This window comes from Ylistrum balloti, unplaced genomic scaffold, assembly GCF_031769215.1.
Source record: "Ylistrum balloti isolate Yb309-2 unplaced genomic scaffold, AGI_CSIRO_Ybal_v1 Utg369938, whole genome shotgun sequence".
Taxonomy (NCBI): Eukaryota; Metazoa; Mollusca; class Bivalvia; order Pectinida; family Pectinidae; genus Ylistrum; species Ylistrum balloti.
Window position 1 is genome coordinate 992,118 of NW_026782047.1, and position 13,130 is coordinate 1,005,247.

At 32.4% G+C, this 13,130-nt stretch overlaps 1 protein-coding gene across 2 annotated transcripts in view; it reads right to left on the reverse strand.

Annotated features, from left to right (window-relative positions):
- The window catches only part of LOC132547209 (nostrin-like), a 50,143-nt gene extending 37,789 nt beyond the window's left edge, over positions 1 to 12,354 (reverse strand). The window contains exon 1 of one of the 2 annotated variants that reach the window (XM_060210974.1): positions 12,273 to 12,354. In XM_060210974.1, coding sequence (XP_060066957.1) covers positions 12,273 to 12,299 — 27 coding nt within the window. In that variant the 5' untranslated portion in view covers positions 12,300 to 12,354. Of the gene's footprint in view, positions 1 to 9,568; positions 9,612 to 12,272 lie in introns of those variants that run through there. The other variant, XM_060210973.1, reaches the window with a different exon arrangement.
- Between the last annotated feature and the right edge of the window lie 776 nt (positions 12,355 to 13,130).

Here is a 13,130-nt window from a genome sequence, read left to right on the forward strand (position 1 = left end):
TTTATAATCAATCATCAGTAGGCTTCAAAGTGAAACATTTTAATTTGAGGACTGAAAAAAGTGGTCTTTATAGCAATGTGGTCTGAACTTAGTTTGGAGGTAGTTTTTGAGTTCCACTTTGTACATGCATACACATCCCAGATATGTGTACCACATAAAGTTCTATCATTAACACACACCCAGATATGTCTGTGCTGGGTACAATAGTAAAATCAATTATGTGAAGGCCAGGCATGTTACCAGCTGGCCAACAATCCAGATATGTCTTGTATAGACATCAATTATTTAGGACTGTACACCAATACCTCAAGCTTTTCCAATGTTGTTATGATATTGGCTTTACAGTGAGGATGCTATTTGAACATACAAGTTATGGTCATATCAAACACTTTTTGAGTTGTCTCCCCTATACATTATAAATGTAGTTTGTTTTGAACTATGGAATATGTATCAACATTGACTCCCATGTACATGACAAATATAATCTGTTTTATAGTTATCTATGTTTATAAAAGTTGGTTTGGATCAAAGTTATCTCTCCTACACAACAACTTTTTTTGAAAGTTATCTCCCTCACACAAAAAACTTCAGACATCAAACATTTCATTTGTGTTCAGTGCATTATCTCCCTTAAAATCTTTCATTGATGTTAGAATAATCCCAAACTAACACAAAACAAAGGCTGTCATAATGACCTCAGTAAACAATAACTGGCAACATAATATTATTTTTTCTTAGTGTTATAAACAAACCAACTGACTTATCTGTAACACTGAGTTAAACTGATGCCTGTGATGTTCTTCCTTAAATGTTAAATGATATACATCCAGCACATCATAAGGATGTAGAATGAATTACATCACAAGAGTTTTAAATTTCATCTGAGTGTAAAAATTTATCATTTATCAATCATTAATTCCTCCCATGTTAAATCATGTGAAGTACCTGCTTTCTTGATTGATTAAACCAAATTAAATAAGTAGTATTTTAATTTGTATTCACCTTTTTAACATCAAATTATCAATTATTAATTTCAAATTCATAAACTTTTCTTTTTGCAACAAATCTGTTTACACGATTCCAGAGAAATAAGAAGACTTTCTGTTGCTTGGTGAAGTGTTCATTTTAAAAAGGGTTTCCTTGAATCATTACGTAATATGCATGTCTACTATTATGATCATCTGTATTCATGAACTGCTTACAAACTACATCTGCATAACAACAAAGCAGTGTGATGGTTGAAAGGCTGAATTAATAGCTGTGGTATGTCTGTGTTTCCTGGACTTTGACAGCTATATAGCTACAAAAGTGGTTTACTGTCTGCCAGCTTCTTCTCAATTTATATCAATAATGTTTAATTACATAAAACAGTGACCAGTGCCAAATTTTTACCCAAATATTTCAATTTCTTAAACATTGTAACATTGTCTAGCTAACAATGGAAGAATTCCATGTTTTAAATTGTTTTAAAAACAGTATTTTGAATCAATAATACACATAAAAAATGTATGAATTTACATTTTGTGAAATATTTTTAATGAATAAAATATTGGATTAATTTTAAAGGAACATTTCCATAAAATTAAGAAAACTTCAAATTTCACAAACATTATACAAAATACCAGAACATGATATCAAATGACTCTGAATGCTGTATTTCGCCATAATTCAGCAACTTCTGTCAGTAAGAGATATCACAACAGAAAATCTGATATGTTCATGAAACATTATCCATCTAATTCAACCACTGAATGTGTGTATTGATCAAAACTGATATGACCTGACATAGTTGTGATCAATTAACAGTTTTCAGAATTTCTTATCAATTATTGAAATTATTACAATCAGTCAATTTTTCGTATTAGACTGATGGTTTCAAATTTATTTTCCATTAAAATACAGTATACTGGAAACCATTAGCCCAATGTTATTTTTGCCAGCCAATCAAAATGTTTGTTTTTGCATTATTAGGGACTAAAACATGTACCTGTTCATAAACAAATTTATTGATCTCTGATGGTCAGTCACACAATAAGTACATTTGAACTGGAAACGGTAATAAATCACATGATCCAAGAATCTACTGAGATTTTTAACCATTATGTATACACCTGAAGTTTGATGTATAAACGTAAATTGATTTTGTTGCATCTTTTACAAAATGCTTGGGGATTTGGGACTTAACAATTGATGGGAAGCATGCTCACCCATTAGGGTATAATATTCAGGCATATTCCCACACATATTTTACACACAAGTTCAATAAATACATACTTGACACAAATCCATTTGGATAATCAATGTTATCTCCTTCATCCCAACTGACATGGACTGGTAGACACTTGTTTGATCCTTTCACAATATTTTTTTAGGAATTTCCAGGAATGATATAAGTTCAGACACTTCCACAGATATCTTCATCAAGGTGAGTATTAAAGAATGAACAGACTTATACAAAAGTCATACAATACACATCAATATTCTGTTCCAGCAAAATATAGTAAAAAAAACCCCTTCACCCAGGATAATTAACCTAACATTAATTTAACATAAAAATGCAGAAAGCTGCTATATATGAATCTCAACTTGAGAAAAAAAATACATGTAAATAGGGTTTTAACATAACAACTTCTACAATATCATGCTGCACATACACTATACGGGATGATTTAATGAAAGCTGGAGGATATTGGGACTGATAGGACAGAAGTTAATTGAGTCATATATTTTTCTTGAGGAATTCATCATATGTCAGTGAAAGCATTACTCATGATAAAAATGTGTATACTATTTATCAATATACCCGATTCACATAGCCCTAGGTCACATGTAATATAGACATCATCCACTACAAGTCTAACCAGAACTTCAATCTAGTACAATTCAAAACCCCAGCCATTACCAAATTACATTACACTTAATTCTTATTCTTATTCAAATTCTAAATGAATGAGCTATCTTAGATTAAAAGTTACAAAAAAAAATGTTACCTTACTGAAGAATGCATGAACTTTATATGAATATTGAACACACACAGCTGATTATGTAATCGATTAACTACATCAAAGCCTCTCCAATTATAACTGATCATTGAATATGTCAAGTTTATACCAATTCCCCATCACTAGTTTATATTCAAAAGGTTGTCTTAATTCAGTAAATATTTTATATCAAAAAAGGACTACAAGAAATAAATTATGCCAACTTTAACATCAAACTGTTACTCCATCAACATTTTAGCAGTAAATTGACAAGTTTGTCTACCTTTTACGACGATCTCTATAAGTAACCCGATCCTGACTGACTTTCTCTATCTCAGAGTTTAATCTGACTTTGTGTATATTAAAATGATAGTTGCCTGGAAATTATCTCCCTTCTATATAAGTTACACACCCAGAGTGTAACAGAGGAATTTAATTCAGCTATGATTGGACTCTAATTGGTAGATAAATCACATTCTCTGATAATATACAGCCCAAGAACCCGAATAATTAATTGCCTTTAAATTACAAAGTAAATACTAGCAGTTATAGGCTCATTTAAGAAATATTCTGGTAAATCACTTTCATTTGTCCATAATTATGATCAATTGATATAAGATTTAAATGTAAAAGATGATAAATCACCAAACTTTTGATCAAGTGATTGACAGTTCTTATCACCAATCATAATTCATTCATCTTTAATGCAATCTTTATCGGTGAAGAACTGAGGTGTGTGGTTCAGCAACCTGAGAAGTAGACCAATCATTGTGATCATGGTAAATAAGTCCTTGGACGAAACACTTTACCCTCTTAATATGGAACCTCTGATGACTTGGGACGGGCCTCCAATATGTTGTTCAGTGAAATAGTCATCAGCTACTTCATTAAGCACAAGGAGATAACTCAAAATAACCCTAATAGTTGAAATGGCAGAAACCCAAGAAACAAGCAAAGTAATATTTACTCCAGAATAAACAGTCTATTAACATACATGCACCTTTAAATATTGCCAGTGTTCCTGTATAGTGTTTTGTGTGCTGGAGGTTTTACAGGTGATTACTTATAAGTCCTGATTACAAACAGCTCATGGTACAGAGCCATACCATTTAAAAACCATACAAAAAGAACCATATCACTTTTCACCTCCAAGACCATATCATCTAGTGTTGGGAATCGGTTGAAAATTCCTGATCGATCATCAACTTGTGTAACCGATCGATGATCAATTAAAATCGATTAAAATCGATTGTCTGTTTTTGGATATTATTCAAGTCTAAATACATATTTTGTGTTATGTTTTAATAGCAATTCACGTAATTACTAAAACTGTGTACCTACACCATCTTTTTGTGTGCTTGTTATTCGTTTATTGCACAGAATACTTTTTAATATAAACAAATATTGTTTTTTTTTTTTTAAATAATTTTATTAATGTTGAAAATAATTTCAATGTTGAAATAATCTATTTTCATACATCACGATGATCGATTACAGATTAACTGATCAAACATCTCAAACAAGTGATACTCAATTAAATCGATTAATCGGAACAACACTAATATCATCCTCCCTCCACTGCGAGTAGACATAAGATAAGTAAAATATGATTGCTCAAGGAACTAGCAACCACCTAATTGCTTTGATCCAAACATGCAAAATGTATAAGTTGTTGTTGTGTTATTGTAGTCCCAGCAGGACCAACAAACACTGATTTGTCCGGATGTGTATACATATTGTGCTAAAACTGCTTAACACCGCAATGTCAGAATAATATTGATTTCATTATTCCGACTGGTTCGTCTCCCATCACGTCATACGTAGTTGGCTGCAACCGTTTGATCTGCAATCAATTGGTATGATTACAATACACATGTGTTTTCCTCCGGCCATTCCAGTCAGGAACAGCATAAACTACCCTGGTTATCACAGCCTGTTACCACATGCCCCTGTAGAACAAAACGCTTACACAAAATCTTTTTTAAACACTAACAAATGCCATCAAGGTCAACTGACATGGCCAGAGACTGAATATATCTAGAGCAAATCGGCTATGTAAATAGAATCTAGATTGATTGTACAATTTCTCTCTACTATTTCTAAAACTCCAAACAAGCCCATCTAATCTTCCCCACTACTCTCTAACTATCCTGACAAGAGTGCACAAATGTCTTAATTGATTTGATGCCAAATATATTTTTTTCTTCTGTAAATATGATGTAAGAAGCCATCGATGCATTTGTCTCATACACAGTATATATCTGCAGTGTTAATGTGTTTTCTAGGAAAGGAAACATCTCGCTGATGACAATCAACAATTCCTATTGTAACTTACCTAATTATAAACTATCACCATCATACAGTATTTAATCTAGTAAATACCCTTTCCCTCAATGTACCTTCTCTTATAATTCTAAGATAAATAATTAAAGTATATATTTTGAGGTAAAAGAGCTATTTGAGCTAAAGACAACAATAAAATCAAATAGAATCAAGAGAAAATTAAGCCACAGTATTTAACAAAGTGGAAGTTTCAGTTAAAATTTCAGCTGATTTAAACACCTCTTTTTTAATAAAATCGAACTCTCCATGTGTTAATTATAATAAATACAGTACATTATGAATTAATCAAATCAATTGGTTTTCCTTTTCTGTAACGCACTGTAGTGTTATAATCAACGGTGCTTAGGATGCGAAAAAGGAGAAACAAGAGCATTAATTAGCGACATCGCATCACGGTTGTAACGTTGTTTCATCTCAGGAAAAACTTCACACAGATATAACTATATAAGAAGATGATATCTGAGCCAAATCTAGTGATATCATTTGAGTTGATAATGCTGCATACTATAAATACTTAGTCATAATTGGTCCTTCTTAAGGTCGTGACTTTTTGAGGAAAACACTTTGACAACTTCTTTATTAATGTGATATTACAAATTTCACCTTAAGAACGTCCGCCCATATAATGATAATTTTTTATAACTTGTACGTACAAAGCATGAAAATCTTGTGTATTAGTAAAGCATGATATAAAGTTTGTCATGCATTTAATTGTTGCACTTTCAAACCAACCTGTGTGCAACAGCTGGATACAATCATGTCAGACAATTCATTTTCAAGAGCCTACATGAGCAGACAATCTATGCTATAGTGTAGTGTATGTACATATATTTGTCTTTCTTTAATATACGAGGCTTTTTCAAGAGTATTTGTAGAATGATCAACCCCATCCCAAATTGAAATTATCTTACATACACTGGTATGCAGATTACCTAACATTTTGAGGATCTTAAGATTTTTAGACTTATCTCTGAAAACTTCCTTCCCAATAAGTCAATTTGATACCTTATGGATTGAATTTGAAAAAAGGCAAATTCTTATACATTACCGAATAGATGTGTAAATTCGAATGAAAAATTTGCTGCCATATCTAATAATAACTATAACTTGTTAATGTTTATTAATATCAAGATATTGTTCTGATGACATGTCCTGACCCCAAGCTATAATTTCTGAGTGCTTATATTTTGAAAAAGACTGGAGGCACTTTCCCTTTCAAGGCCATATCTTTTCAGATTTATCATCTTCATATGTATACAAGTTGAAATGAAGGAGGATAAATGAAATATGGATTTCTTGCTAAAAATCATTGTTGTTTTTAATGTGCTTGCAACAGCCAGGGAGATATGAGGATGGTTGTCGAGAGGGACACCAAGGATAGAAAATAAAGTACAGAAAGCAACGACTTATAGATGTCAATCATGTGTTGTGATAGGGGTAGATCTAATTTGGTCTCTTCAATGTCATGGCAGACTTTCCGAGACATGTATAATCCCTTCAGCAGGCTATTTATTGTGTGACATTCAGATAAGCATCAGCTGACTTCAAGCAAGTAGCCCTGGTGTCTTATCGGAAAGTGAAACAGAACTAGTTGGCATTTTTAAGTACAGATTTTCATTATCTACATGTGCACACTTCCACATAGTCAAAAAATCTAAAGTATATCAGATCTCATTGATACAGCTAGTTACCTTGTTATCTATATTTCATCTGAGAATTTTTAACAGAGCATAAATACAGCCTATATACATTTAGTGGCTTGTGCAAAAATAACAATTTTAATCCCACTTGCTGAAATTTAATTCATTATCCCATTTCCATTTAATCTCACAATGTTTTTTTTTTGTTTTTGATGATAGAACTGTTTTGTCCATTAACTTTTTAATTCTGGCAGAACATGATTAAGAGGTCAAAGTTCAACCAGAGAAGAGGCGGAAAGTAAAACATTGAGATAACATTCCAAAGAAGGCCAGCTACAATCCATTGCTGCCAACTTTCCACAGTTCCTGTAATGGTGTAGCATGACTTTAGATCTAAGGAAGTTTTCATCAGTTCAAATCCCAGAGGGAAATCCAGGTGTTTAATACTGATACCAACTAAAGGTTCCTTCCCTCCCATCAAAGTCAAGTCTTTCAAGTCAATCTGCATACTTGTAAAACCACCAACAGGAGCTCATCAACACTCCTACGTCATGTTGTGATGCATAGAATTTTTTTTACAACCAACATGATTGAAAAGAATCTTTTTACAACCAACTTGATTGAACAGATGTTTTTTTGTTTACAAACAATGTGACTGAAAAGATTTTTGTAAACCAGTAACCCCTAAATAGTTCAGTAACATATATTGATTTATAACTATTATGTACATTATTCTTTCACAAATTTAATATTGAAAAAAAGTGTATGATAAAGGAAACATTCCGCAGATATCAATTCACTTAAGATAATTCAATATACATGTATACCATTAATCTAAAATAAAATCACTTCCACAATGTTATTAAAGTGACAAATCATTACGAAGCGTATACGAGATAATTGTCAACTAAACAAGATATACATGTATACATACTCTGAAGATTTCATCTAACTTGGATGTACAGAAATTAAGTAAAGAAAGGTTATGATGTAGCTTTTTAGTTCCAGCCTATCAATAATTCCAGTAATTGTGTGGCTATAACATGTTAATGAAAACTAACCAAAGAAATGTCTGGTTGGCTTTTGACAATAATCTTTCATTTTCAATTCTAAATCATACTTAAAACTATCATTCCTTAAAAACTTTACACAGAAATTAAACCTACTTATCAAACAGGCAGACAAAAAAAGTTAAATATACTGTTATATTCTTATTTTTGTACTATACAAAGTTTTGTATATTTTCCTTAATCATACAATCAAGCTGACAATGCTTTTTCAATTTTGAAAGAAAATTTCCCACCATGCACGCTAGCATCTGGCACCATCAATACACTGTACATGTATGTATAATGTAGGTGTACAGGGCCAATTTAGTCTGATCTAGCTGATAATCTCACATGGATGGTCTCACAGGTACGATGAGTTACCTCCACAGGTGAAATATATCAGACCATATTCTAGGCTAATAACTACTTTTCTGGTACAATATACAGATACTGAAGATAGTCGAGTATAAATAATATCAGGCTTGCACAATTCCCACTTAAATGTTACATTTTTGTGTACATTGCACTTCAAATTGGACTTCAAATTTAAAGAACCAAGTTTATTCCATTCTTTTAACAACAATACATTCAGGCACTCTTGATCACGACCAATAAAAATATACTAAAGCACACGAACTTCCTCATGTCCTTCATCTGATCCACAAAATGTATATATACATGCATTATGTGTAAGCATCATGCAACAGTGATTTTGGGACTCAAATATTTGAGTCCAGAACTCATGCTTTTCCTAAGGGATGCATTTTAATTTTAGGACTTAATATATCTCTTTGTAAATGGATGCATCAAAAGTTTTGGAAATGGTGTTCTGAACTCACTAGTAAAACATCTTACAAAAGATAACTATGCGAACAGAATGGTATATATTGGCAACTACATAGATAATGTGATATAGTAAAGATTATTATCACCATGTCTAAAGCCTATGATAACAACAAAAGAAAACATAACAATATTGACATTCCAGGTAAACAAATTTGTCCAGGGCTTAATAGTTCTGTGTATAATACAAGCATACAGTATTATACTAGATATAATATGAAGGAAATTGAAGAAATTAACTAGGTCAGTCGGAGACATCATGACCTAGATCTTATGTAAATGTTGATAACAGTCTGACAGTTACCAGGATTTTCTGTATCAGTATTTCATCAAGTCAACAGAGACATATAATTATACATTTAGCCCCTGCAATATACAGCACAAACGTTCATCTGTGACCATGCTTTTGAAGTTAGTGTTACTATGTACTGAAAAATCCTTGCATATCTTGTTTTATTTTAAATGAACATTTGATTTCAAGAATTTCAAATTTTTAGGAAAGCTACTTCATAATGACTGGAATTTCCAGAAACCAAATCTGTTTATCTGTTAAGATTTTAATTCTGACTAATAATATAGATTGCTTCCTCCCAAATGTACTTTGACACTAATTGTAATACAATACTTTGAAACACTACCACGAAACACTATTGATATCGCAACAATCTACACAAAATAGGCCACCTGGTTGGCTTTTGTGTCTTACTCAAACCTAGAATTTATCTAAACCAAGATGAAGATGATGATTTAAACAGTGCAACACTTTTAAACTCCATCAGATAAATTTCTTCTCTTATCTTGGTTGACACCAGTCTTGAAATATGATTTTTTTCACAGTTTCATACGAAACACACTTGAGTCTCTGGAATGTTTCATTAAATGTACAACATCTTTTAGTTTCCTGCCATCTCTTCGCAAACAGAATATATATCCCCACTACTTAGGACTATTTTTAGCCTGATGAGCAGGAAGACCACTTGTTTTTGGCACTCAAGAGATCCACAGAGAAAGGAAAGTCATGTTTCTCATTTGACTCAGGCAGGCTTTGGCACATATGTAATATACAATATGTAACAGTTGATTATAAGTGTAAAAGCTACCAAGTAATTATATCAGACAGAATGCTGGCCCAAATGAAACAGATTTTAACTGTTGGCTGTTAATGTGTGTGCGATACTGTACAATCTAACTGTAAATGCTTCTTTAGTAAGAACTTACATCATAGTGGGAAACCAATTAACATAGTTTAAGCTATCATTAATACCTTTAGATATTTCACAGATCTTAACTATGAAAGTCTTTTTGGAAAAGAAGCATGTTATTTTAAGGATACATTTTCAATACTAATCCCTCCAGCTATATGATTCAGTGTACTTTAATGTCTGGCTTTAATGTATTCAACCTGAATCCAAATTTGTATCAAATGGTGCTGTTCACTCGTGTGCCTTCTGTAGAATCTTTATCATGACCTGTTTGAAGACTGACCTAACTAATAAGTTATTTACTTCCAATATTTTGAGAGTTTATAATTCAGAATGTTTTTGTTTTTGTAATTTCAAAAGCTGTATCTTAAAGTAATTATATATCACAGCCAAGATCCCAGACTATCACTCTTTTTTGTAAATTATGTACAATCTACCAGCCAGAAGGCAAAAGTAAGTGTACACATAACGAAGAGTATATAGACCCAGCCAAGTGGATCGAAGGATCAGACATCTTCAATCTTGATCACAAGATACGTAACAGATTACACTAATGCCAATAAATAGCCTGAAAAGGTAATTGATTCATTCGTACATTTCATTCACAGAAAGAGACATCACCAAAATGATTGACAGGTTACATGTCCTATTTACTGTTCTTTCCATATGACAACTCACCACACCTGTTCCCTAACCTAAACAGAGATATGACCTCTGAACTTTACAGGTGACCTATATATTGAGCAATACATCTATATCTGTGTATATATACCCTTTTTATGTTCATATGTGTACTTTTATATTGACCTGCAATAAAATTCTAATTGGTTACCTGTAATTTTACACTGATGGTGACAGATCAACGCCTACACCTGATGATGACTTAATATATTGGTCAGTGTTATAAATACTGACCATGAATATGGTCTGCTGGGCAACTGGTCAATCAAACTGGCCATATACATATATTTATATATTCATGATCAGATCAGTCTGACTTATAGGCTGAAAACTATATACAAAAATGTACCTCATGACCTGTACAATATATAGCAGCAGTAAAAATCCCAGCAGATCAAGGAAAGCATACCTACTTACATTAAACTCATAAATGCAACAAAGGATTCACACAGATATTCCTTCTTTCCAAGAGCAACATCATGATAGAATCTCCTGTCAAAGTAGCAGTTATCATAGTTCATTTGAGGGGTTCATGTCACATATCTTTTATACAGGTAGCCATCAAACCCCACACAAAACCACTTTTTGAAAAATTTTATCATATATTCCTATCATTACAAAATTTTGAAAGAAAAAAAGGAAACTGCACCATTTTATTATATATAACCCCTTCACATGTCTAGGCAAGCCCCCTACTCCAAATCAAGCATAATTGTCAATTACTTTACTGATGGAGTAGGGTGTCGTGAAGAAGAAGATCTAATGAAATTTACCATATCATAAGTTCATGTCATTTCAAGAAACAACAAAAAATAAATAAAATCAAACAAAAAAGAGGAAAAGAAAAAAAAGTGTCTGGTTTTGCTTTTGATACGAACACAACTTCCATAAGCGTTCTCAGCTATTATATCCATCTTTGATTCATTATAGCGATACATAACCAGCAGTTTTTTTAGGTCATCATCAAGTCAATTTGGTATGAGCATAGGCAGTGTTACCAACTCTCCCCTCTAAAACCCCTAAACTCAAATAAAATTTTAGACCTAAATGTGGTCAAAATAATGTTCAAACATAACATAGGACATCATCTTGATACATAAAAAATGATAACGAAGATTTTTTCCTTGATGGCCCTTTAACTCTTGCTTTTGATGGACTATGACCAGATATCAAATGACTAAAGGTTAGCAGCATGGACATGTTATATAACAACAAAATATGTATAGAATGAGGTCTAACAGACAAAACGATATTACAAATCTGTACATGTGCCTCAGACCTGAAAAAATAGCATTGTGAAAGTGAAAAAGCACGATTCCTTTTCAGCATTAATTATGTAATTAACGCGATAAAGAAAATCATATATGGATATGTGATTGCTGCCCGCATACCACAATAAGCATTGTACAACAACAAAGCAGCATCTTTCATGGTTTTGACAGGTGCTAACTGCGAGGTGAGAATGCAATAAAAGTTGGCCGTTTGTTCTAAGAAGAGCACGGCTACCATATTCAGAACATATGCTATACTTACCCTAAAGCTCGTCCTGAAGAGCGACATACTTGTTGTAGCCACTGTTAAGTTGTTTCTGTGTGTTAGCCCCTTAATTTAAATAAGTCCGTTAATAACACTGTCCCATTTCTCAGCTCACCTGCAAACCGGAAACCAAACAGGTTTTGCTCCGTAAACAATATCAATAGGATACGCGAAAATGGATATTAGAAAATAAGGAACGGTAATGTCTATTCATCACTCAACTACTAATAGTATAAAAATTCAAATTTCTTCAAACAATTTTATTTTTATTTTACAACAACTGTTTGTGCAGAATTACTACTTCCTACTTGGTGTATATAATTTACAAACTGTGGTATCATTTCTATACGAAACGAGCTTCTTATTGAATATTTATTTAGAAATAAATGAATCTCTTAATTACTATTTATGACTTTGAGACATCTACGTGCTAAATTAGTTACTACAAGAATTATCAATCCATCCAATTTGTTGTCTTACATGGAAATATTGAATCCGTTTGTAGGGATGTACAAAGGGAAGTAACCAAATTAGAGCATTCTCGAGGAACTTGGTTGCCCGCTTATACTGTAATACATTTATCGGACTAATTATTCTCATTGTTTTATCTTATAGAAAGATCGAACTGATATAATACCACTCCAGTCAATGACGTCATTTTCTCCCAATAAACACAGAATTCCTATTTCATTTCTAATGAGAAACTGGTTGTTTTTATATCCATCCCGTCAATCTATCAGAGGTCATCAGTGGCCATGGCAAAACTATCTTGTCCAACTACCCTATGATAATTCACTTTCTGATATAACAAATTACTGTAAAGATGCGCCCAAAATGTATGACGTCTTATTTCAT